The sequence below is a fragment of the Topomyia yanbarensis genome, chromosome 3, assembly GCF_030247195.1.
Source record: "Topomyia yanbarensis strain Yona2022 chromosome 3, ASM3024719v1, whole genome shotgun sequence".
Classification (NCBI taxonomy): Eukaryota; Metazoa; Arthropoda; class Insecta; order Diptera; family Culicidae; genus Topomyia; species Topomyia yanbarensis.
Window position 1 is genome coordinate 191394136 of NC_080672.1, and position 27849 is coordinate 191421984.

At 38.8% G+C, this 27849-nt stretch overlaps 2 protein-coding genes across 19 annotated transcripts in view; both read left to right on the forward strand.

Annotated features, from left to right (window-relative positions):
* Positions 1 to 27849, forward strand: part of LOC131690091 (uncharacterized) — a 547209-nt gene that overhangs the window by 505649 nt on the left and 13711 nt on the right. For 12 of the 17 annotated variants that reach the window (XM_058975604.1, XM_058975610.1, XM_058975609.1 and 9 more), the window contains one exon: positions 26263 to 27833. The exons of 2 other annotated variants lie outside the window; for them this stretch is intronic. In XM_058975604.1, coding sequence (XP_058831587.1) covers positions 26263 to 26542 — 280 coding nt within the window. In that variant the 3' untranslated portion in view covers positions 26543 to 27833. The remainder of the gene's footprint in view (positions 1 to 26262; positions 27834 to 27849) is intronic. 3 more of the 17 variants (XM_058975607.1, XM_058975605.1, XM_058975608.1) reach the window with 3 other exon arrangements.
* Positions 20164 to 26459, forward strand: LOC131690095 (uncharacterized). Of its 2 annotated transcripts, none has more exons than XM_058975629.1 (2): positions 20164 to 26105; positions 26327 to 26459. In XM_058975629.1, exon 1 carries the CDS (start codon positions 23019 to 23021, stop codon positions 24003 to 24005), a length of 987 nt encoding a protein of 328 aa, XP_058831612.1. In that variant the 5' UTR covers positions 20164 to 23018; the 3' UTR covers positions 24006 to 26105; positions 26327 to 26459. The 2 variants fall into 2 exon arrangements, with proteins under 2 accessions (XP_058831612.1, XP_058831613.1); XM_058975630.1 differs by having other exon boundaries at positions 20164 to 26037; positions 26327 to 26418.

Genomic DNA, 27849 nt, shown 5'->3' on the forward strand with positions numbered 1-27849 from the left:
TTTTGTTTCTCATAAAAACTTGATTCGTCGAAGTCGATCTGTAAAAAAATCAATATATATTGTGGTGTGGAGAATAAAGTTCTAAAGGGGAGGTTATTTTTTCTTTTGGATGTAAATTAGGCAAGTTTGAAATTGTTTGTGGAATAATTAAAAGACGTCAGAACTTTCGGCGATTTCCGCGGAGAATCCGCGCGAAGCACGGTCCGAAAACTACGAGCCTGAAGTAAACTGAAAACAAAGATCATTACAATTTATTAACCTTACAACGGTTTCGTGACGATTTCAATACGTAAACGGTTTTGTGGGGTACATTTATACCCCAGCACTAAAATTCATCCGCTAAAGCAAAAATTACGATAATGATCCAAGCGCATTTTATAGTTACTTTGCTGTAGTAGCTTTATTTTATTAAATAACAAATTCTATTGTTCAGCAATGTTGCAGCTTACACTATTTTATACAAGTTTCTCGCTTACTATGTATCGATATTTTGCTTACAGAAAAAGATATAATCAGTTTTCCCAATTATGTACGCATGACAAAACACTAACGTAAACGGTTTTGTGGGGTACATTTGTACCCCAGACAAATTTTAAACGGGCACTGTTAAGTTGATCAAGTGAAACGAATAGGTATCGCCTGGTATAATGGAAGTTTAATAATAAAAATGATTTATGACAAAGATTGCTTGCAGTTAAAATAAACCGTAACAGAATTACAGGGATTGCGAATAGCCCTGGGGTTCAAATGTACCCCACAAAACCGTTCTAGGGTTAAAAGTCCATAATTTCTTAATTTAATTGCGGATCTCTAAGAAATGAAAAATATACTCAAGTAAGGATTTACTCGAAATCAACTCGGTTCGTCTGCTAAAGCCCATCAAACTACCAACTATCAATCGGGTCTTCAATGTATTCCACAAAAAAAAAATTTGTTTTCAATTTTTTGATTATAGAGATTTTAACCTTAGAGTCATTCGCCTCTTTTCGAGTTAGAGAAATCTCTTTTGGAAAAATCTCTAACCCTATGTGCGGGGTGAGCTGCGTACAAGGTAATCGATTAACCAACTACCCGTTCTCACAAAAAATAATGAAAAACATTTTTTTTTATTTTCATCCAAAAGATAAAGAACAGCCAATTCAGTCTGCAAATTATTACAGACAAAATCTTTTACACGTACAGCCATAAAATAAATATTATAAAATTAATACCTCATTTAAATTCAGAAAATGTCTGTGGTTACTCGTATATGAACATTACTTAACATATATCGTTGTTGCAGACAGCTAAATCGATTATTACAATCTTTCTCTCGTTTAAAGACTAATCAGTTATAATGCATGTTTAACATATCGATAAGAAAGAAAAGTTCTAGTGTTCCAGGATTGGGGTAATTCAAACTTCTGATGTACTTTTACGGTGAACTGTTTATACATAATAAAAGTAAGAGATCGAACCGTATCAGCTAAAATATGTGTAATTGATCAGGCTTTCCAGCAAAAAATAAGTCCAGCAAGTCGGTGAAAACATTTCAGATCAATAGCTCATAAACCGTTACAAGGTCGGATCAAAAAAAAAATCGGAGGGGGTTCGAAACTTCGATTTTGAAATGTTCTTTGAACAATAACCTCATTTAATTAAAATCATTTTTGGTGGTCTAATTTAAAATGAATTAAAATAGAAACTATTTTAAAATTCCTCAACAAGTTGAAAAATTTCGGGAGGGGTCCGGACCCGCAAGACCCTTCCCCTGGATTCGCCATTGAACGCTTACTAGGTCCGAATTAACCCAGGTCCCCTAGGCCTTTCTCAAGGACCGACTGGATACTATATTGCTCTTATATGCAAATCTTTTTTTTTCGATAAGTTTGCTACATTTACAACTCAACTTGTTACGAAAACAGCATTGCAATAAAATTCTGTTATTTCATTTTGATCGGATATGTGTAGGAAAACTTGTAAATGTTAAACTTAATGTAATATAGTAAACTGTTATTATATATGACCTATTTGATGGAAGCACTAACAAAATAGCTTACAATGATAGAATACATATAAAAATACATTAAATGAAAATCATTAAAATGTCAGTTTAAATACAATTTATATTATTTCAAATTATACGGTTCATCAAACTCAATTCATTCTAAAATATGGTTCTTCTACCTTGTAGAACCCGTATTGCAACGTAGAATTTATATGTTAGTGTTGAAAAAAGTTGCATACAATAATTACCTATAATTTGCTTGCGAAAATTAAAAATAACTCCATCGTTATTTTGTTCTACAAAAATTCTTACTGATGAAGTATATTTTTTTGACATTCAATTTCTGTTTCCGACTGCACTTGCTAGGATAGTTTGCATTGGACCTGTAGACTCAATTTCCGAATAACTCTGTCTTACGCAATACACTGTGCCAAATATTTGAAAAAGAAAAAAGTTTTGATGAACAGTTTAAAAACACTATAGCACAGTGACTATAGTATCGTTTAGTCATAAGTTTGCAGAGAATACAAAATATTTCCTTATAGTGTTATAGACCGAAAAATGGCGACAATTTCATTCCTATCACCCATATCCTTTTTGACTCTTCATGCAATGGCTCGTGATTATGGTTAGTGGGTAATGCTTGATCAATTTATAATGAGAGGACAGCCCAGTGCTATGGGCGGTGGACCTGCTGCAATGGTTGGTAGTAATACACACACACATCATTGGAAGCGCGATAATTTCTTTGCAAATCACTGGGCATCTGCACACGTTCGAACGATATGCATCTGGTAGCCTTTTTATCTACTGACTCTTTATCCGGCAGCCAAACACAACACACATTCTTTAAAAAAAAATTCTCACGAGTGGCGAAAATCACATTCGCATGAAAATGCTGCCTCCAGATTCAGTGAGCGTGGCATTCGGAAGAATTTGCTTCATCCATCGAACGAAATGCTGTGTGAGCAATTCTAAGCTAGATTGTGCCAGCCTCTACTCAACTACGCCACTCATCAGGCATTGTATTCATCGCATGAACAGAGAGAGGGGGATGAACAAACTATTATTAGATTCGACGTGTGCATCATCACAGCACAAAGCGAAACGGGAAAAAATCGACGTTCACTCAGCAATCAACAAGCTTGATTACCATAAAAGCAACGGTTCTTTTCAGGACCAATCAATTGTGTTCTAGTGAGAGTTAAACTGAAACTTTCATTTTAAGGTCTGTAACAAATTTTCAACAAGCAACATAATACGTTGTGTGGAAAGAAGTAGCTTGCACACGGAACAAAAATTTAAATTATCCTCTCGCTCGTTTCGTGCACTGCTTTTTCATTCCTTTCTGCTGCTATTATCAGTATAACCAAAACGAATGTGCGTGTTCCCTCACCATCCCTCTAGTGATCAGTGTTGCTTCAATTGCATGTGTTTAAGAGAAACGTTGAAGTCGCATGCTTCTATTCGAGCTTTTTGGCAGTCTCCGTGAACTAACTGCATTAAATGATTTTTTTGTGCAGCTCCGTGCTAGTAGCAAACAAAATGGCCCTACCAGCGTCTGATTCGTGAGATTGTGCAGGATTTCAAAGTCGAGCTAAGCTTATAAAATTCAGCCGTAATGGTACCCGAAGAAGCCAGTCTTGTCGTTTTGTTCGAGGCTACAAAACAGTTCGCAAGGCACGTAACTATCATGCCAAATATATCCAACAATCCAGCGCATCACCATCAACACCAACGCCGAAACCAAAGGTTCTTTTCAGAACCACCATTATTACCATAGAGAATTATTTGAAAATTTCCCATTCAAACGTGATTCTGTTGAATATTATTAGATTTAAATTAACGTCTCGAATTGAAGTCACGACGCTCCGGTTATGTCACAGACATTACCCACCCATCTTTTTTTATTGTGACCACGACTAACGGTTTAATATAGACACCCCATTTCAATATTTCGGAAGGAACAGAAGGGCGAGTTTGGAAAGTTTGTAACTTTCATTGTACTTAACCAAATTACACAATGTTCGCACTAATGATTCAGAAATATGACCAGGAATATTCTATTAGATTTGTAAGTATGTATAATTTACATGAATAAAGAAAAATTGATTTTCAGGAATCAATTATTATCTGTTCTGCCATTGACCAGTACTATGCGACTTCCTCATGCTAACAATTCATTTCATCGTTAGCCATCTCCCTCACCAAGGCCAACAACGCCAACAAAAACGGTACTTTTCAGGACCACCATCATTTTTGTAAAGAATAATTTGAAATATTCCTCGCCCAAATCACCTTTTGTCCGAAAATTCCAATGAGTATCAACATATTTGAAGAATGTGTTCCTTATGTATTCTACATCTCTCCGGTTATGTCGCAGACATTACCCACCCATCTTTTTTTGTATAGGGGACATGGAGTGTATCTTTTGGTATAAATATTTTGTTAAAATTGATTTTTTTGTTTAAATTATAGGCTTTTAAACTTTTGAAAATAATAAAATTGTACTTTTTCAATTTCTTATAACTTAAGATAACTGAATGATTTTTTACACATATATATATATGTTTGCATTATCATATGAATATATATTTACGGATGTTTGTTTTAATAGCAGTATTTTATATAAATTTGTAATAAACAATTTAAAATATGTTCGTGTTCTCGGCGCTATAAAAAATTTGTCAAATGACGCGGAAAACTTTCACCTTCAATAATCTGTAAAGATATTTTTATCCTTTTGTTTCTGTCCAGATAAATGAAGTTTTTGACACACGCGGCGCTCTTTTAATATGCGGCGCATTTCGATGATGCCCACGATATCGCACTAGCTACAGCCCACCCGAACTCGACGAACGGGCAGGCTCAAACTTATGTTCAGCACATTGCGGTATCTGTCATGTAGCACGCGGCAGATTCTGTTGTATAGCAAACTGTAACTTCTATTGTTTATAACGTCGTCAGTTATATTGTTAAAATTTAGTGTAACAGCTGTTAATTAAAATTGTTATCATGAATGAAGTTTTATAGCTGTAACGAGCTCGATATATATACAAACAACATTTATGCTTTAGTGCACTTATTGTAAGCCTGAATGTTTCATATTCACAACAAAGTTACAAACGTATTTTCCAATGTTCTGTTCGAAATCTCTATTCCACCTAGAGGTGACTAAGAATAAATTGCGACAATTGTGAGATTTTTTCCTGTATTCCGCATTGAATCTGCTAAGCAATTTTGTTAGTCTACCTTGAGTACGGTTTGCGAGGTGGTTTGATTTTCAATTTATGGTTCTCAGTTATATTGATAATAGTATGTGACGAAGGAATCCCTGCTTACTCCGGCTCCAGGTAATGTATGTGACAAGTTGATGGTACCCTGGAAATAATGCATCGCATAAAAATAAAATTGCTGCACGAATCCTTATAGAACGCGTTCAATGTGTTCGCTATAAAACTTTATATCAATTGAATCTTGCTTTTCAGGAACAACATCCCGGCATGTTGTTTTCGAGGCTTACTCCATGTATAAAAGCCAATTTTGGTAAAATTTTTAGGTGAAAATCCAAGCGTTGTTACGAGATACTTAAGAAAAATATTGTCTTGTTATTGAGTGTGTTCCAGAATCCAAAATTTTTGATGATTATTTTTGTACAGTGCAAACCACCGCACAGTGGGCAAAAAGCGACCCCAGAGGCACTTAATTAGTCGCCGCGAGATTCCTATCATAATTTATATATGAAAAGTTGCGGAATTTGATAAGAAATCAAACGCATCTAGTTTGGTCCACTGCACGCATCTGTGGCCAGAGCTACGGGGGTTTGAGTACCCGGAGAACTCCCGGTATCAGGCAAAAAGATATTTCCAGAGGCACTCAATTAGTCACCGCGGGATTTCTATCATAATTTATATATGAAAAGTTGCAGAATTTGATAGGAAATCAAACGCAACAAGTTTGGTTCACTGCATGCATCTGTGGCCAGAGTCACGGGGATTTTAGTACCCGGAGTATTCCGGTATTAGACAAAAAGTGGTTCGCAGAGGCACTCAATTAGTCGTCGCGGGATTTCTATCATAAATTATATATGAAAAGTTGCGAAATTTGATAAGAAATCAAATGCAACGGGTTCGGTCCCCTGCACGCATCTGTGGCCAGAGTCACGGGGGTTTGAGTACCCGGAGTATTCCGGTATTAGACAAAAAGTGATTCCCAGAGGCACTCAATTAGTCGCCGCGGGACTTCTATCATAATTTATATATGAAAAGTTGCGGAATTTGATAAGAAATCGAACGCAAATGGTTTGGTCCACTGCACGCATCTGTGGCCAGAGTCACGGAGGTTTGAGTACCCGGAGTATTCCGGTATTAGACAAAAAGTGATTCCCAGAGGCACTTAATTAGTCGTCGCGGGATTTCTATCATAATTTATATATGAAAAGTTGCGAAATTTGATAAGAAATCAAACGCAATTGGTTTGGTCCACTGCACGCATCTGTGGCAAAAGTTACGAGTGTTTGAGTATCCGGAGTATTCCGGTATTAGACAAAAAGTGATTCCCAGAGGTACTTAATTAGTCGTCGCGGGATTCCTATCATAATTTATATATGAAAAGTTGCGGAATTTGATAAGAAATCAAACGCACCTAGTTTGGTCCACTGCACGCATCTGTGGCCAGACCTACGGGGGTTTGAGTACCCGAAGAACTCCCTGTATTAGGCAAAAAGATATTTCCAGAGGCACTCAATTAGTTGCCGCGGGATTTCTATCATAATTTATATATGAAAAGTTGCGGAATTTGATAGGAAATCAAACGCAGTCAGAACCGAATGAAATTCAGCAGCAGTCAATAGTATTACTGTATCTTTCATTTGAAATCAAGTTTGTAAAAATCGGTAGAGAATTCGTTGGGGAATGGGTGTGATATTAGCTTAGGAACTTGGCGGGATCCCAGGGGCGGTCATGAACCATCATAGGTGGCCAATGTGGTCAAAGCTGCTTTAATTGATCATTAGTGATCCAGACCCGCAAACTAGAGTAATGTTACATCAATTTTAATATGTTTTACATCATTTTAACATCATGGTGGTACCAGTTTATATGGGAATTTGCTGTGTGACTCCCCTCCCCTTGGACCACACTCGCATTTCCTTCATCCACCCCGTATACCGAAATAAGATGAAGAATTTCTGACGCATCCTCCACTCCCACTCTACTAACTCCCCATTCCCTCCACTTTCAAACCCATTCCACCAACATTTCAAAATATAATCACATGAAGATAACATTGCACAGTGGTCCAGATCGCTAATTTAGGAGGAATTTTTACTTTCTGACAAACCTATATAATTTAGCCGTATCATGTCTTAGGATGAATTTGTGTACTTTAGAAGATGCTTCTTTTTATTGGAATAGTTATTAGGGTGGTTCTAATTTATCTAAAATACGAAAATAAACTTTTTACTGATGAAAGATAGAGCTCCACAGTCTTCCACAAAGTTGTAAAGTAACTTATTTTGAATAAATTTGTTGAACATATTAAAGCTCTATCTCTTTTAGTTTTTGTTATACAAGAAATTTAAAAAAAAAGATTAGGGTGTTCCTGAAAAAAACGTTGTTTTAGTATAACTTTCGTATCTTTTACTTTTTGTTAACACAACCTTTGAACAGCTTATTGAAAACTTCAAGCCGAGTATTTTTCTCCAAGACACCGAAGGTCTAACTTTTTTCTTTAAAAAGTTATGGACACTTTTCGTTAAAAAATAGCCTATTTCAAGGCTCAATATCGCTGATGCGGGCACCTAAAATTGAATTCTGTTTCCACCACATGAAAGACCATACTTATTAGTATATTTGAGCAAAAATTGGCGAATACGTTATTTTTTTAAAATTTGCAATTTAGATTTAAAGTTTGCAGTTTTGCAGGTTCAACGCATTAAAGCTTTTACACACATATCGTTGTATTATGAAAAAAGCCACTTTCAAATATCATTCTCTCATCGCAGCAAGCTTTGCATAAGTGAAACGACTGTCAAAAAAGGTTTCTGATTTTATTCGTTTTAAATAAAACTAGTAAATATGGATATTAGTCGAAGAGAGTTGGCGAATTTGCTTATTGCTGGTAAAAAGACAGATGAACTGCTTAAGTTCATTACAAGTAGTAATCCAAATGTAAAATTGAGACTTGTTAATGTTCGAAAGAAATTTTATATTTTGTTAAAACAACCTTTGAACAGCTTTTAGAAAACTTCAATCCACGTTTTTTCATAACTCTGAAAGTCTAACTTTATACTTTCAAAAGTTATGGAAACTTTTCGCTCATAAATAGCCCTTTTTCAAATGTCATTATCTCTGATTGGGGCAAATAAAAGTAAGTTCGGATTGAACCATAGAAAAGAACATACTTTTAAGTATATTTGAGCAAAAATTGGAAAATATTATTTTTTTTAAGCATGTAATTTTAAATTTACTAACCAAAGTTTTAAATTTTATCGCATAGCGACATAAAAGAAATTGCCTAAAGCCTTTGTATTTCCTTTTCTGTTTTGCTTACATATCAACAATACAGAATGTGTTCATTAAAAATAATTTGGCTATGACAACAATTTATGATTTATATAAGGAGAATTTATTCAATGCCAATTAATTCAAAAGTAGATGCATTGCATTTTCAGGTATATCCAGCGAAATGTTGCTAGAACGTATGTATGTGCTATTAACAATCATCAACAGCAAATTGGGAATTAACGCGGATGCTTACCGGAGTTACGCCGAAGATACACGATTGCTTTATGTACGCCTGTATGGTTGGTACGCTCTCTCACCAACCGTGCATAAACTCCTGGTCCATGGAGGAAGCATTATTCAACATAACATGCTGCCAGTAGGTATGTGCAGTGAAGAAGTTCAAGAAACCAGGAATAAAAGTATTCGCAGATTCCGAGAATTCCACGCACGCAAATTCGATCGACTCGTCAATCTTGATGACGTTTTCAAGAGACTTCTTGTTTCATCAGATTCTATAATTTCTCTTAAATGTAAACGTCGAATTCAACGAGCACCGCTGGATATACCTGAAAATGCAATGCATCTACTTTTGAATTAATTGGCATTGAATAAATTCTCCTTATATAAATCATAAATTGTTGTCATAGCCAAATTATTTTTAATGAACACATTCTGTATTGTTGATATGTAAGCAAAACAGAAAAGGAAATACAAAGGCTTTAGGCAATTTCTTTTATGTCGCTATGCGATAAAATTTAAAACTTTGGTTAGTAAATTTAAAATTACATGCTTAAAAAAAATAATATTTTCCAATTTTTGCTCAAATATACTTAAAAGTATGTTCTTTTCTATGGTTCAATCCGAACTTACTTTTATTTGCCCCAATCAGAGATAATGACATTTGAAAAAGGGCTATTTATGAGCGAAAAGTTTCCATAACTTTTGAAAGTATAAAGTTAGACTTTCAGAGTTATGAAAAAACGTGGATTGAAGTTTTCTAAAAGCTGTTCAAAGGTTGTTTTAACAAAATATAAAATTTCTTTCGAACATTAACAAGTCTCAATTTTACATTTGGATTACTACTTGTAATGAACTTAAGCAGTTCATCTGTCTTTTTACCAGCAATAAGCAAATTCGCCAACTCTCTTCGACTAATATCCATATTTACTAGTTTTATTTAAAACGAATAAAATCAGAAACCTTTTTTGACAGTCGTTTCACTTATGCAAAGCTTGCTGCGATGAGAGAATGATATTTGAAAGTGGCTTTTTTCATAATACAACGATATGTGTGTAAATGCTTTAATGCGTTGAACCTGCAAAACTACAAACTTTAAATCTAAATTGCAAATTTTAAAAAAATATCGTATTCGCCAATTTTTGCTCAAATATACTAATAAGTATGGTCTTTCATGTGGTGGAAACAGAATTCAATTTTAGGTGCCCGCATCAGCGATATTGAGCCTTGAAATAGGCTATTTTTTAACGAAAAGTGTCCATAACTTTTTAAAGAAAAAAGTTAGACCTTCGGTGTCTTGGAGAAAAATACTCGGCTTGAAGTTTTCAATAAGCTGTTCAAAGGTTGTGTTAACAAAAAGTAAAAGATACGAAAGTTATACTAAAAAAACGTTTTTTTCAGGAACACCCTAATCTTTTTTTTTAAATTTCTTGTATAACAAAAACTAAAAGAGATAGAGCTTTAATATGTTCAACAAATTTATTCAAAATAAGTTACTTTACAACTTTGTGGAAGACTGTGGAGCTCTATCTTTCATCAGTAAAAAGTTTATTTTCGTATTTTAGATAAATTAGAACCACCCTAATAACTATTCCAATAAAAAGAAGCATCTTCTAAAGTACACAAATTCATCCTAAGACATGATACGGCTAAATTATACAGGTTTGTCAGAAAGTAAAAATTCCTCCTAAATTAGCGATCTGGACCACTGTGCATTGAACTCATGCTGATTAAGCTAATTAAATATTATTATTTTGCCTTTCTCATATAGAAAGGTTATGCAATTGCTCCAAAAACCGACTTTCAAACTCATATAACATTCGACTCAGTTCGCCGAGATCGCAAAATATCTGTGTGTATGTATGTGTGTATGTATGTATGTATGTTCGTATGTATGTATGTATGTATGTATGTATGTATGTATGTATGTATGTATGTATGTATGTATGTATGTATGTATGTATGTATGTATGTATGTATGTATGTATGTATGTATGTATGTATGTATGTATGTATGTATGTATGTATGTATGTAAGTATGTATGTATGTATGTATGTATGTATGTATGTATTTATGTATGTATGTGTGTATGTATGTATGTATGTATGTAGGTATGTATGTATGTGTGTGTATGTGCGGATTTGTTAACAAAATGTCCACATCGGTTTCTCGGAGATGGCTGAACCGATTTTTACAAACTAAGATTCAAATGAAAGGTATAATATTACCATAGGTTGCTATTGAATTTCATTTTCAACCGACATCTTGTTCCGGATTACGAGTTGAAGAGTATGGTTACAAAACAAAATTTGTTGATTTGTCCACATCGGTTTCTCGGAATTTTCTGAACCGATTTTGACAAACTTGATTTTAAATGAAAGGTCCATCAGCTGTTGTTGAATTTTGTGCGGATCCGAGTTCTGGTTCCTGAATTACAGGGTGATACGTACGAACACGTAGCTAATTCCGATTCTAACGAATTCAGCGATGAATGTGAAAAGGTGATTTTGTAAACACAACTGTTGAATTTGTAGATCTAGGTCACCAACAGTCATTCAAAGTCTCTTTGGCCACACTGGCCACCATCGACGAATCCGGAAGCATCCAAATGCAGAATAACGGTTATATTGGTTTCTCGAAAATGGCTAGACCGATTTGATCAACTTAGTCTCAAATGAAAGGTGTTGCGTCCCTGGAAACTGATATTAAATTCCATCTCCATCCGACTTCTGGCTCCGGAGTTACGGGTTGTGGAGTGCGATCACATAGAAAACTCCGATTCAAACCGATACCGCGATGAATGCAAAAAGGTGCTCTTACCAAGTGTAATAAGAATGAAAGACATTTCCATAATGTTATATTGTACGAACCAGCTATTAAATCATAGTTTGGAGAAATGAGAAAGGCGCAATTGCACCTCTAGGTGGGTTAAAACAGGTTTTTTTTTTAAAAATAAGCAAGCTCTCAGAAATCGATTTGGCACATCCGATACCAAAGAAAAATAAAAACTCGTTTGGAATTTACCATTCTAGCTAAAATGTAAGATTTATTTGTTGTATAAAAATAGATACTTTTAGAAACTTCGTCAAAATAAGATAAAGTAAAAGTTAAGATTTTTACATATTTTGTACTAAAAAATCGAATAATGTACTCAGTAAAACTCATTACAAATTTGAATAATTAGGTAGACTATTCTAGCTAAATATGTAATCTACGAAAAAAGTTTTGATTGATCAAAATCACCCCGACGATTAAAGTCACGTTATTATATTTACCGAAGCGTGATGTCTATAATATAATAAAGCTTCATTTTCAGAAAAAAAATTGCCAAAAAAATTTTTTCTGAGACATCTTTATGTGGAAAAACTCTATTACTGCCCTCATGGAAAATAGCAGCGAAAAAATACTTTTTTATTGAATTCTATCGGAAAAGAAATAAAATTACTCCAAATTTAGTTTATTCCTCACGAAGATACCCAAATACGCTACACTCTCCTATTACCACACTCCCCTAAATTCCATAAATAACATCCCCGAACAAAAATTTTATCCTACCGTGATTGTTAACACTTGGAAACTAAAATGAAAACGAATAAAGTCGAATATTTTGGCAGTTTTAATGCTTTACCCTAATACCAGGAATTCTTCAGATACTAAAACCCCCGTGACTCTGGTCACAGATGCGTGCAGTGAACCAAACCAATTGCGTTTGATTTCTTATCAAATTCCGCAACTTTTCATATATAAATTATGATAGGAAACCTGCGGCGATCAGTTGAGTGCCTCTGGAAATCACTTTTTGTCTAATACTCCGGATACTCAAACCCCCGTAGCTGGATAAAACTAGGTGCGTTTGATTTCTTATCAAATTCCGCAAGTTTTCATACATAAATTATGATAGAAATCCCGCGGCAACTAATTGAGTGCTTCTGGAAATATCTTTTTGCTTAATACCGGGAGATCTCCGGGTACTCAAACACCCGTAGCTCTGGCCACAGATGCGTGCAGTAGACCAAACCAGGTGCGTTTGATTTCTTATCAAATTCCGCAACTTTTCATATATAAATTATGATAGGAATCCCGCGACGACTAATTAAGTACCTCTGTGAATCACTTTTTGTCTAATACTGGAATACTCCGGGTACTCAAACCCCCGTGACTCTGGCCACAGATGCTGTAACGGCCCACCCTAGCCGCAAAATCAATAAGAGTGAAGATGAGCCTTTACTTGGATACAAGGAGACAGTACGACTTTAATCGGTAAGTGAATAGGTCGATGTGAACTATCGGGGATTTCGCGGGAGATTTCTTTATTTTATTGGTTATATTTCCGAGTGGGGACTAACCGCGTGTTTGCCAAATAAGTACGGTGGTAGAAGCATTTTTTACGCTACGTGGCCGATCGAGGCGGGTTCGGTCACATCTGGGGGCTCAACCGGGATATTGATTGTAAGAATTGCTCGGGGAGTAATAATTTGCATAGTGCTTTATTCCTCGGGACAAAGGAAGTGGTGAAAATACGATTGGAGCTAATTGTTACGAGATTCGAGCAGTGAAAGAGACAACCAGTAAAGATACGATTGTGATTAGAATGGTTGTCAGATTCGAGCAGTGAAGGAGACAACCGTTGAGTGTTATCGATCAGCAAATGTAGAAGTGATTCCAAAATGTGTTGGTAACCCAGCAAAGGGTAATTGGTGGTAGTGCAAACACTCCGATGAGTGAGCGAGTATCTGCCTGATCGAGAGCAAGTCGGGTAGAGGTTAAACATTAAGAGATCGTTTATCGGAACAAACAGTGTGTGAAATAAACAAAATGAATAATTCCTCTTGGCTGGTTTCCCCAACTGGACCGTTTATTCAGGGTCAAATGAACCGAGTGCAGTTTTCATCTACACCGCATTCGAACCCAGCGAGGTCAGATGATATAGTGGGTTCGCAATTAAATAATGGCGGAGAAAACGGAATTCCCGCTAATGCAAATGTAGTGAACAATGCGTGGGATCAAAACATCGGGCCGGGAGGAGAGCCTGGTGTAGGGCAGATAGAGAATCCGGAACAAGCAGGACCACCGTTAGGATCCAATGAGGGTTTATCAGAGACGGCTAGTCTATTAGAACAGAATAGGAGGTGTCATGAAACGTTGGTGAATCTTGTCCAGTCACTGCATAATCGGATGAATGCGTTAGAACAAAACATTGCGGCTAAACCTCCACAAAATAACCCAGCGTTGGTTCACCCACCAACCATCAGTGGACCTATCGAAACGCAGGACAGTCAACGGGTTTTCCCATCAAATAGCGGAACTGGAGTTCAATACGCGGTTCCCACGACCAGAATAGATTGGCCGAACATTGCGCCAATTCTTCACCCTAACGTTCCACAAAGTCATAACGCTGCCTGGTTCGGCCCTGCAAGTGTGAATGCGCACGGTAGCCGGTGGTCTGGCTTATATGCATCTGGTCATTTATTGCCGCAGCAGATGTCACACGGCTGGCCTGGCGACAACGGAATTGGTATCAGTATTCCACATGGATATCGACCACTTGGGCCGAGGGGCACAGATCTTGGTCCATCTTTAAACAACAACAGTTCGGCTGTTCCCACCACCGCAGAAGGATATGTTTCTCGAGGAAATCTCTTTCCACGACCGATATTTAGTGGCGTAAATGACGATCTCCACCCGGTGGAATTTTTAACCGAACTGGAACGGTATTGCGTACATCAAAGCTTGGGGGAGTATGATAAATTGCCTGTCGCGCTCTCTTGCTTGGTGGGTGAAGCCAAGATATGGGCTAGAGGGTTTGGGTATTTGTTCCAGAACTATGGAGCTTTCACACACTATTTCCGAGATCAATATTGGGGACCCACGACGCAACGCCAAGTTTCAGAGGATATTGCACGGGGCTCATATGTCCCCAAGGAAGGGTCAAGAATGGCCCAATATTTTCTGGGAATTGTCACCAAAGCTAGGTTTCTTACTCCTGCTCCGACTGAAAGAGAACTTATTCAACACTTGTCGAAGCATTTTCCTCGAAATGTTCAACAGCTGTTGGGATCATGTATGGACATCGGAGCGGCCTTCGACACTCTACAATCCGAAGATAGATTCATTAACTCTTCAACGCGTTATAGTAACTCGAACACTCCACAAAACTGGCGTTCTCGTGAATCAGCTGGCAGCGGTCGAAACGGGAACAGAACCGCGTGGGCAGGCACGACTGGGGGTCAGCTAGGCCCGAATGGAGGACACAATTACACCAGTTCAAGCAATGTGCGGATGGCCGTGGTGGAAGAAGAAGAGGTATCCGGATCACTGGATTCTTCAGTTCTAACAGTATTTGTTGGACCTGATGAGTTACTCGAGGAAGATCACGAACAGGTTAGAAAAACAAAACCGAGGAAGTCTCCATACGTTACTGTAACTGTCGGGGATATGCAACTACAGGCGTTAGTAGACAGCGGGTGCGAGCTGTCGTGTATTTCCAGAGAGCTGTACAACCAATTAAAAAGAAGCGATATAAGTATGGCCGAACTACCCATGCGAGGAATATCTCTACGAGGAGCATTTGGCAAGAAAAGTAAAAGAGTCACAACACAAGTCTTATTAACAGTGGAATTCAATGGGTGGCCGGTAGATGTCCCATTTGTAATTGTACAAGAGTTGGTTAACCCTATGATACTTGGTGGAGATTTTCAAGATGATTTAAGTGTCTGGATCCATCTGGATGAACAGAGAATCCGTTTAGTGAAAGAGGGAAAGGAGCTATGGGTCAACTTCAGCCCAACCAGTGGACGAAAAGATTGCGTAGAAAACATTTCCCTGTGCGAACATATGATCAACTTTGTCGACGAAGAACCGATAGAGACAGAATTAAAAAATAATCCAGGGGCGCGAATAACCTTAAGCGAGACTGAAAACATTGAATTACAAAAACTGATGCAAGAATTTGCCGACATATTCTCAGAACAACGACCAGGATTAACTACCCTATATCATCACGAAATATTAGTGACAGATGATAAGCCATTTAACATGAAACAATATCCAGTCCCCTTTTCACGAGCAGCAAAGGTGGAGGAAACGCTAACTCAGATGGAGGAATGGGGAGTAATTGGCCGCTGTCCAACTCCATATGTCAATCCACTAGTCACCACGATGAAAAAAAATGGCGATGTGCGAGTTTGCCTTGATGCACGCCGATTAAACAAAGTGCTAGTCAGGGATCATGAAAAACCACCGAATATGCAGGAAATACTGCAGAAGTTTCATGGATCGAAATACTTTTCATCAATCGATCTTACTTCATCGTATTGGCAAATTCCGATCACTCCTGAACATCGTAAATATACCGGGTTCATGTACAATTCGAGGACATATGTGTTCAATGTTCTGCCATTTGGGTTGAACACCGCCGTGGCCAGTTTTTCGAGAGCGATGGACTTGATTCTTGGGCCGGAGATTTTGGCTTTCGTAGAAAAATATGTGGATGATTTGTTGGTGCACTCTGCCACGTTCAGACAACATATCACTCATTTGCGACGTCTGTTTGTCAGGTTGCGAGAGGCAGGGCTAAAGGTCAGTGTGGCAAAGTCTCATTTTTTCCGTGATACCGTTAGTTTTTTGGGCCACGTCATTGGAGCAGCCGGCATTGCAATTGACCCTGATAAAACCTCAGCTATACACAATTTTCCTACACCCGGGACATTGCACGACTTGCGCAGTTTCCTGGGACTAGTAAGCTACGTCTCCCGATTTGTACCCAAATTCTCCATGATAGCCCGACCGTTATATGATCTCCTTCAAAAGGAAAAGCCATGGAAGTGGCTGAAACCACAAGAGACTGCATTCTATGAGCTGAAGGAGCTGTTTCTTAAGTATACTATGTTAAATCACCCTGATCCGAACCTCGTATTCGAGGTCCAGACTGATAGCTCAACCAAAGGGATCGCCGCGATACTTTTTCAGCGTCCCAGTTCGGGCGACATGAAAGTGATTTCCTACGCGAGTAGGACTTTAAAACCGGCGGAGGTCAATTATACGGTTACCGAGTTGGAAGCGCTTGCAGTGGTATGGGCGCTGGATAAATGGAGACAATATCTGTTGGGGAGACACATGAAAATAATAACCGATCACAAGGCGCTGATATTTCTAAAACAGTGTAAGCTTCTCAACGGACGCCTTACCCGATGGGTCCTTTTCCTGCAACAATATGATTATGATATAGAACATTGCAAGGGAGTAGACAATACTATCGCGGATACCCTATCACGATATCCCACAGAATTTATAATCAACGAAAGGGAAACCGGTCCAGCGTTTCACATAGCCTTGATGACTGGTCGGCTAAGTGCAACTGAGAAGGGTTTCCGCTGTGCCATTCGGGATATACGATCACAACAAGAGACAGATTCGGCGATAAGAAAAGTTCAGAGCATACTGGATGAGTCCGGAAGTATCGTTCAAAAGAACATGAAGTGCCAGATTCGTGAGGGTATTTTGTTTGTGTCCATGAAACGAGACGCAAATTGGCGAGTTTGGATCCCGAAGGGGCTGGTACTGAACGTTCTGAAGTTCTTCCACGAGGAAAGGGGGCACTTCGGTGTCTACAAAACATACGAGGCTATTAAACGATCAGCGTATTGGCGAGGCATGCGTAAGGATGTGAAAAATTTCGTTAAACAGTGTTTGACGTGTCAGCTAGCAAAAAACAGAAACTTCAAATTGACGGGTACATGCCGTAGCATCTTGCCTCAAAAGAAAAACCAAATCATTTCCATTGATTTGTATGGACCCCTACCTACAGGGACCGCAGGAGTGAAACACATTTTGGTAATCCTTGATGTGTTTACAAAATATGTGACTCTGTGCAGCATCCGAAAACCAACCGCTCGGGTCCTATGGCGTAGAATGCAAGCCTATATTAGTACCCACGGAAAACCAGAAGCGATTTTATGCGATCAGGGAACACAGTTCACGGCTAAAGACTGGGTGAACAGCTGCATGTTAGAAGGGATTAAGCTGATTCATACCTGTGTTCGGCATCCTCAAGCGAACCCAGTAGAACGGGTGATGCGAGAACTGTCCCGTCTGTGCCGAAGCTATTGTCAAGAGAATCACCGAACTTGGGCAAATAAGCTGGGAAAATTTTCGGAAATGATCAACGCTGTATCTCATGAGTCAACATTGTGTTCACCCTACGAGTTGCAATTCGGAACGAAACCCACCGATGCTCTACGAGGCCTTTTGGATTACCCACCGGGTGGAAGCAGCCCTGAAGCTGTAAATCTAGAGGTAATACAGGCCACTATGAAACGGAAGGCGGCGGTCCGGAACAAAAGGTTGGTAGGACCAACTATGAGCTTCCGAGTAGGCGACCTGGTTTTAGTGAAAGCAAATCCGGTATCCTCAGAAATAGACGGTGTAATAAAAAAATTCTTCATGGTGTATGAGGGACCGTACCGTGTTACCAAGGTGTGTCATGAAGATGTCTATTGTTTGGCTCATCCAGATAAGGACAAGGAAAGAGGGCGGTTCCACATAAGCTTGTTGAAGCCGTTCTATGGGTCTCCGGGCCCTAAACTTTAACATCTTCATACCAACTGGAACTGAATGGCATGGAATGATAAGTGACGCGAAAACTAAAAATGTGCCATTCATAGTAATCGCTGGGAGGGGGTGATGTAACGGCCCACCCTAGCCGCAAAATCAATAAGAGTGAAGATGAGCCTTTACTTGGATACAAGGAGACAGTACGACTTTAATCGGTAAGTGAATAGGTCGATGTGAACTATCGGGGATTTCGCGGGAGATTTCTTTATTTTATTGGTTATATTTCCGAGTGGGGACTAACCGCGTGTTTGCCAAATAAGTACGGTGGTAGAAGCATTTTTTACGCTACGTGGCCGATCGAGGCGGGTTCGGTCACAATGCGTGCAGTGGACCAAACCAGTTGCGTTTGATTTCTTATCAAATTACGCAACTTTTCATATATAAATTATGATAGAAATCCGGCGGCGACTAATTGAGTGCCTATGGGAATCACTTTTTGTCTAATACCGGAATACTCCGGGTACTCAAACACTCGTAACTTTTGCCACAGATGCGTACAGTGGACCAAACCAAATGCGTTTGATTTCTTATCAAATTTCGCAACTTTTCATATATAAATTATGATAGAAATCCCGCGACGACTAATTAAGTGCCTCTGGGAATCACTTTTTGTCTAATACCGGAATACTCCGGGTACTCAAACCTCCGTGACTCTGGCCACAGATGCGTGCAGTGCACCAAACTAGGTGCGTTTGATTTCTTATCAAATTCCGCAACTTTTCATATATAAATTATGATAGAAATCCGGCGGCGCCTAATTGAGTGCCTCTGGGAATCACTTTTTGTCTAATACCGGAATACTCCGGGTACTCAAACCCCCGTGACTCTGGCCACAGATGCATGCAGTGAACCAAACCAGTTGCGTTTGATTTCCTATCAAATTCTGCAACTTTTCATATATAAATTATGATAGAAATCCCGCGGCGACTAATTGAGTGCCTCTGGAAATATCTTTTTGCCTAATACCGGGAGTTCTTCGGGTACTCAAACCCCCATAGCTCTGGCCACATAATATAAATTATGATAGAAATCCGGCGGCGACTAATTGAGTGCCTCTGGGAATCACTTTTTGTCTAATACCGGAATACTCCGGGTACTCAAACCCCCGTGACTCTGGCCACAGATGCGTGCAGGGGACCGAACCAGTTGCATTTGATTTCTTATCAAATTTCGCAACTTTTCATATATAAATTATGATAGAAATCCCGTGACGACTAATTAAGTGCCTCTGGGAATCACTTTTTGTCTAATACCGGAATACTCCGGGTACTAAAATCCCCGTGACTCTGGCCACAGATGCATGCAGTGGACCAAACCAGTTGCGTCTATTTTCCTATCAAATTCCGCAACTTTTTATATATAAATTATGATAGAAATCCCTCGGCAACTAATTGAGTGCCTCTGGAAATATCTTTTTGCCTAATACCGGGAGTTCTCCGGGTACTCAAACCCCCGTAGCTTTGGCCACGGATGCGTGCAGTGGACCAAACTAGATGCGTTTGATTTCTTATCAAATTCCGCAACTTTTCATATATAAATTATGATAGGAATCCCGCGGCGACTAATTAAGTGCCTCTGGGGGTTGCTTTTTGCCCACTGTGCACCGGTAGCTTTCCCTGTATGCGTTATTAGGTACCAACTATACATTTGATAAAGAGTATTAAAAATATCTTTTGTTTGTGGTTACATATAATATCTATGCAAATACTGAATGCTCTTTTAAGTTATATGTTATATTTAAAAATATTATTATTCTTGAAATAGTTTAAAACTCATCATAAATATTTCAAAACATTTGAAATTAAGAAAAAGCACTATCACTCTTGTAAATACCGCCTACAACTTCTGTAAAATAAAATCTAATGCAAAATTAATACATTTTATAATGAATTTCTCATTACTTGAAGCATACAATTAGAGAAAGCTCAATGTGTCTATAATAAATCATGCCGACTGAATCCGTATAAGTTACCGAAAAGAGTAAATCTTTCCAGTTCTACTTCTAAAACGTTATGAATACTTCAAAGTTATTAGGAAAAATCTCGCAAGTCGTCTTCAAACAGAATAAGCTCCAAAATTATGTCAGAAAATAATTGTTAGATATATTCCCAAAGGGTTACCTGTTAGGAGATAATGATCAGTAGGTCGATCAGACCGAAATGTCAAATTGGGAGTTTGGTTGCAACAACATTTAAATTATCTCGAAAATTACTGCATTTTTACATTTTGGAAGATTATTGTTATAGGGTGGGTGCTCCTATAGTTGAGGTGTACCAATAGTTGCAGTAGTGGGTTATACGACTAACTAAGGTACCAACCATCAACAAATCTTTTTTTATCGATTCATCGCACTAAAATTTTGCGATAATAAAATCATTATCCTTGAAATTTGTTCAAAAAACTATTGTAAAAATTTATTTTCTTCGAATTTTGAGCTCCCTTGCACCTATAGATCTAATGTATCTATAGTTGCAAGTCCCTTTGAAGTGAATGGGATTTGCACAAACAGGAACCGAAATTAGCGATTGCACCTGGTACATGTGTTCCTGGTGGTACAAGCGGTTTTGAATACATTAATTGGATTTTAAACTTTATATTTTTCCTATGAAGTAGGGATTAAAAGCTTTCGTTTAATGTATCAACATTTCCCATATGCCTATTCATCGATTTTTACCAAAAGTTTAAGTATGCGACTATTGGTACATCCACCCTAAGCATTTTGGCTTTGGAATTATATTTTATGTTTTTATCGTTGGACATCCGACAACAAAAATAACAAAATATAATATTAAGTTTTAATTATTTGATAAATATCACATTTTGCAGTGAATATTCTCTCATAACGAAAACGTGATTCCCGGTAACTCATTTTCGAATAGTTTTACTACAGAGAACAGACAAACACGTCGAGCGACGTGTTGTAAAAATTAACGATCTATTCAAAATACCTATTGCTGGAATTCTGCCGGTTGTTCGTAACGTCGGTTAGTGGGTTAGTGGCAAGTTGCAACTTGCTGCTGTTATTTGAAAAGGATCGTCATTTATCTTACACACGCTGAAAACATGATTTGCACGTCAGTCATTAGTGGTTAAAAGTCATAATAGATTCTCGATACCGCGATTCAAGCTTAGACTAAACGCGTACCAGACACGAACTCACACGGGCGTCCTCCCAATCCATGGTGGGACAAAGAGTGCTCAGACGTGTACGCGGAGAAGGCCGCTGCGTATAAGACCTTCCGGGACGATGGGCTGCCAGCTAGCTACCGACAGTACGCGATGGCGGAAACGCGCATGAAGAGTTCGATGAAAGCCAAAAAACGTAGCTACTGGCGCCGGTTCGTCGACGGACTAACGAGAGAAACATCGATGAGCACTCTTTGGAGTACGGCCCAGCGCTCACGAAACCGAAACAGTACTAACGAGAGCGTGGAATATTCAAACCGTTGGATATTCGATTTCGTCAAGAAGGTTTGTCCGGATTCCGCCCCGGCACAGAAGATCTACCGCGCCGCGTCCCCTCACGATACCGCGAACGAAACACCGTTTTCGATGGTGGAGTTCTCACTGGTTCTCTTGTCATGTAACAATAAAGCCCCAGGGCCAGACAGAATGAAATTTAACTTGTTAAAGAATCTGCCAGACTCTGCCAAGAGACGCTTGTTGAATTTATTCAATAGGTTTCTTGAGGGTAATATTGTCCCTCATGACTGGAGTCAAGGCCATTCAAAAACTAGGAAAACCAGCCTCCGACCACAACTTGTTGATGATCTTGTTTCGTCTGGACTATTGGGTTGAAGCAAATGGCTTACTGCCAGATACACAATTTGGTTTCCGCAAAGGCAAAGGCACGAACGACTGTCTTGCGTTGATCTCGACCAAAATTCAAATAGCTTATGCTAGCAAAAAGCAGATGGCATCAGTTTTCCTAGATATAAAGGGGGCTTTTGATTCAGTTTCTATCAAAATTATTTCTGAGAAACTGCACCAGCATGGTCTTTCACCGACTCTAAATAACTTTTTGCTAAACTTGCTGTCTGAAAAACATAAGATTTTTTTGCATGGTGATTTATCGACATCAATAATTAGCTACATGGGGCTCATGTCTAAGCCCCCTTCGCTATAACTTTTACGTGAATGACATTGACGAATGTCTTGTCAATTCCTGCACGCTAGGGCAGCTTGAAGATGACGGTGTGGTCTCTATTACAGGACCCAAAGCCGTCGATCTGCAAAAACCATTGCAAGATACCTTGGACAATTTGTCTGCTTGGGCCCTCCAGCTTGGTATCGAGTTCTCCACGGAGAAAACTGAGCTAGTCGTATTTTCAAGGAAGCCTCAACCAGCGCAACTACAGCTTCAATTAATGGGTCAAACTATTGCTCAGGTTTCTATTTTCAAATATCTCGGGGTCTGGTTCGACTCTAATGGAACCTGGGGATGTCACATTAGGTATCTAAAAAACAAACAAAAGTGCCAGCAAAGGATTAACTGTTTCAGTACACTAACCGGAACATAGTGGGTGCCCACCCAGGAGACCTGATCAGGCTGTACCAAACAACGATATTGTCGGTGGTGGAGTATGGGAGTTTCTGTTTCCGCTCCGCTGCGAACATACATTTCATCAAACTACAGCGAATCCAATATTGTTGTTTGCGTATTGCTTTGTGTTGCATGCACTCGACACATTGCTGGTTTAGAAGTCATTCTGCAGAAAAATCGATTTTGGGACTTCTCATATCGATTACACATCCGATGGGATATCTTGAACCCGTTAGTAATTGCAAATTTCGAAAGGCTTGTCGAGCTCAATTCTCAAAGCCGATTTATGTCCTTGCACTTCATTACATGGCACAAAATATCAATCCTTCTTCATACTATCCCAACTGTGTCAATCTCCCCCATGCTTCTGATTCAACTGTATTCTTCGACACATCCATGAAGGCCGAGATTCGTGGAATCCCGGATCACATACGTGCGCAAGTGATCCCAAGCATCTTTCATAGTAAATTTCGAGAAGTCGAATGCAACAAGATGTTTTACACCGACGGGTCAAGCCTCGACGGCTTCACTGGCTTCGGTATATTCATTCAAAATCTCACCTCCTCATTCAAACTCAATGATCCTGCTTCAGTTTACGTGGCAGAACTTGCTGCTATTCAGTATATCCTTGGGATCAATGATACTTTGCCCACCGATCATTACTTTATTGTCTCGGATAGCCTCAGCTCAATCGAGGCTTTCCGTTCAATGAAACCTAGAAAGCACATTCTATATTTTCTGAGGAAAATCTGGGAGCGCCTGCGTGCTTTGTCTGTAAGATCGTACAAGATTACCTTAGTTTGGGTTCCCTCGAATTGCTCCATTCCAGGTAATGAAGAAGCGGACTCTTTAGCTAAGGCTTTACAAGGTAACATATACAAAAGACCAATTAGCTTCAGCGAATTTTTCAGTATTACTCCTCCGAGAACCCTCGAAAGTTGGAAAACTTCATGGAGCAACGGTGAACTGGGAAAGTGGCCACATTCGATAATTCCTAAGGTATCGACCTTAGTTCAAGGGGATGGATGTGGGTCGGGATTTCATTTGCGTGATGTCTCAGCTCATGTCCAATCACCACATGCTGGACGCTCATCTCCGGCGTATTGGGCTCGCGGATAGCGGTATCTGCGCTTATGACAACGGTTATCACGATATCGAACATATTGTCTGGGCATGCGCCGAGTTCTGTTCTGCCGGATGTACTAGCAAGCCGCGATCTCCTCTACATGTCCCTTATATACACGTTCCTCAAAACCATCAATATCCAAATTTAAATGCCCCTATCATTTCTCTTATCATTCCCAGAAGTGCCCTCTTCCGCCTACCGTACCCCAACGATGGTCTGATGCGACTCCAAGACGAGACAAAACATGCGCAACGCGGTGTGTTGGCGATCCGTATCTGAGCCGTACTACGAAATCGTCTAGAGGAACCCCCGTTGGCTCGAGAAAGACCGCCCGGTGTCCCAATACATGATGCATCCGTCCGAATCTGTAATCCTGGCCTTTGATTCCCGATGCCAGAAACTGAAAGCTTATATCTGTCTCCCCCCCTGTTAGCCTTGTCCACCCTCTCTCCCATGTCTCTGATACACAGAAGTAGGACTTCACCTCTTCCCTTCTTCCCCTTGAATATCTTCACAAAACTTATGAGCCCCGCTATCTTCTAGTCTTAGTTGATCAATATTCAATCTCGTTAAGGAATGCCCAACAGTACCACTACTTTAAAATAGCCCTAATTAACCCCTCCCCCCTAATCTTAATAAAATTGAACCACTCCCTCTAAAAATAGATAACGAAAGAGATTTGGCCCGATCGATGAGAGGGAGAGGTGACGATCTGCTTTTAGGAGAAATTGGGGGTCGATGGGTTAATTAGGAGGTATTGGAGGCTGCGACGGTGATCACGAAACTGTTGGGAACATGTGATGGCATCATCACAGATTCTCGATAGCGGAGTGGTTAACGCACCCAACTAGAGACTGGGAGATCGTCGGTTCGATTCCTGCTTGAGGACATATCTTTTCTCAGTGTTTCCAATAAAGGTGAATTTTCACCGTTTCTTCGTTCTCACCGTCATTCTTTTCATTGTTTTCCAGTAGACACGTTCATAAAAATCATTGAAAAAGGAAAAAACAAAGACTCACGTCAAAACAACGAAAATAACACTCCCTCTAGTTATTTCTAGTTAATACGCTTGTAAAATGTTTCGCTTAGTTCATAATTAATTGCTCCAACAATCTCCCTTCCAAAAATCATAAAGTGCATTACTATACAAAGAACACACAAAATGACCAGTCTTCCTAATCTTACGAATATTATATTATCCCCTCTTGTATATTTATAAGTTAGCTGTAAAGTTTTTTTATATAAAGTTAGCTGTAAAGTTTTTATATATATAAAATAAAATAATACACTGATAATATATATTCGTAAATATAATACAATCGATCATGCAATGCACGAATTCATTCGTCGTTTTCTGCAACGAAGTATTTTCGTGCATTCTAAATAGTAGGTTTCATTCATTTCATATACAAGAATGGTCGCTTGGTGAACGAAAGCTTTCGTAAATTTTACACATTTAATGTACACTGCACGAATGTTATCGTTGATAACGACATTATTTTTCTTGAATGAAACGAAATGTTTCGTTTATTCTAATAAACGTTTATGTATATCAAATGATTTCATTGCTTTCACGAATTTATTTCGTTCATCTTAAGCTAAGTATGCACCTCTTGCGAAATGAAATTTCCTATACAAAATCTATGCATAAAAAACGTCGCGAATTGCTCGCGAAACAAATTTTCGTTTCTATTTCGTAAGCGGTACGCAGCTCTCGCGAAAACGATAACGAAAAATGAAGTTAGCTGAGACACGGTTCGACATACGATAAGTTTCATAATACTTCCGCGAGACAGCGCTGCTTTCTATGCGCTGTCACCAAGGTAAACTTTTTCCTTGCGAAATAATAGGTTTGTTCCAGTACACGGAAGTCACTCCGGAGTAAACAGGAGCAAAAAATCTTTGCTCCTTTTTACTCCGGTTTGCTACCAGAAGAAGAAAAAAGAGAAGAAGAGAGTACAGGAACGATTTTCTCCGGAGTACTTCCAGTTTCTCCTGGTACTGGAACAGACCTAATGTTCAGCGGTATTATTTCGCACGGAGGCTCGCGAAATTTTGACAGCTTGCAATGAAAAATATAAAAAACAAGATTGGTAATTTTTTTGTATTTTTTTCATCGCAACCTGTCAAAATTTCGTAGTTTAGAGATTCAATATTTCGAATTTGAATGGTAAGTTTAAAAATATTACTGGAAGTGTGATTGTTTCTAGTTTTAAACAATTAAATTTAAATAATTAATATTATTTACAGCACACCCGATCAAAGCAAATCAGCTCAACTAATCTTGTCTCAACATCCTGGATCTGGCAATCAGCCAACCAACATTAAATCGATACAACCGCAGCAGTACCAACAACTCCAAATCCAGCAACACCCAACAACCCTCAAAAAAGGACCACATAGCAATTACTGCTCAAACGAACAACAGGAGTTTACGAATGCTGGACACATCGGAAAACATTTCATCGGCACATTCTGCCTTAAAACTTGTCTGCCACTATTTTTACCAGTAGTTACCTTCCTGATTTAGAGAAATCGGAGTCATGCACAAACGTCATATTCCACCCTTGGTTCCTACCAGTTCCTTGCATGAAAATATCGCTTCCTCCACAGTGCTCGTGATTCCATTCCAGCAGCAGCAAGCAATCACTATTCGAGTGCTTATCGCCAACATTTCACAGCAAGCTCAGCAGCAGAACCACCTTCAACCATAACATCAGAAAATTAAGGTTTCCTCCAGACCATGACCATCATCCTAAAGGTCGGTAGCAATAATGTTCAACCGACGGTACAACCTGGTCAGCAACCGCAATTAGTGCAATAGATCCAAGCCAAATGTAGAAGACCATTGACCAACTGCAAAAAAAGATAGCAACAGCGAATTCAAACACAGTAGCAGCAGCATACTATACTGTACCATGCGGTGTGCAGGAGGACTTTTTTATTCAGTTGGTGCGGCAAGGTGAGACATTTTTATAACCTTTTACATTTCTTATAAAAGAAATGTATAGAATTCGCTCAAACTTTCAAGATTTTTTCCGATGCCCGGAGGGCCGAGTCTTATATACCAATCGACTCAGCTCGACGATTTGGGACAATGTTTGCAGTTTTTTTTGAATTATCTGCCGAAATTGACAATATAGATTAACAATTTATATGTTTATACACTGCACGAATGTTATCGTTGATAACGACATTATTTTTCTTGAATGAAACGAAATGTTTCGTTTATTCTAATAAACGTTTATGTATATCAAATGATTTCATTGCTTTCACGAATTTATTTCGTTCATCTTAAGCTAAGTATGCACCTCTTGCGAAATGAAATTTCCTATACAAAATCTATGCATAAAAAACGTCGCGAATTGCTCGCGAAACAAATTTTCGTTTCTATTTCGTAAGCGGTACGCAGCTCTCGCGAAAACGATAACGAAAAATGAAGTTAGCTGAGACACGGTTCGACATACGATAAGTTTCATAATACTTCCGCGAGACAGCGCTGCTTTCTATGCGCTGTCACCAAGGCAAACTTTTTCCTTGCGAAATAATAGGAATAATGTTCCAGTACACGGTTTGCGACCAGAAGAAGAAAAAAGAGAAGAAGAGAGTACAGGAACGATTTTCTCCGGAGTACTTCCAGTTTCTCCTGGTACTGGAACAGACCTAATGTTCAGCGGTATTATTTCGCACGGAGGCTCGCGAAATTTTGACAGCTTGCAATGAAAAATATAAAAAACAAGATTGGTAATTTTTTTGTATTTTTTTTATCGCAACCTGTCAAAATTTCGTAGTTTAGAGATTCAATATTTCGAATTTGAATGGTAAGTTTAAAAATAT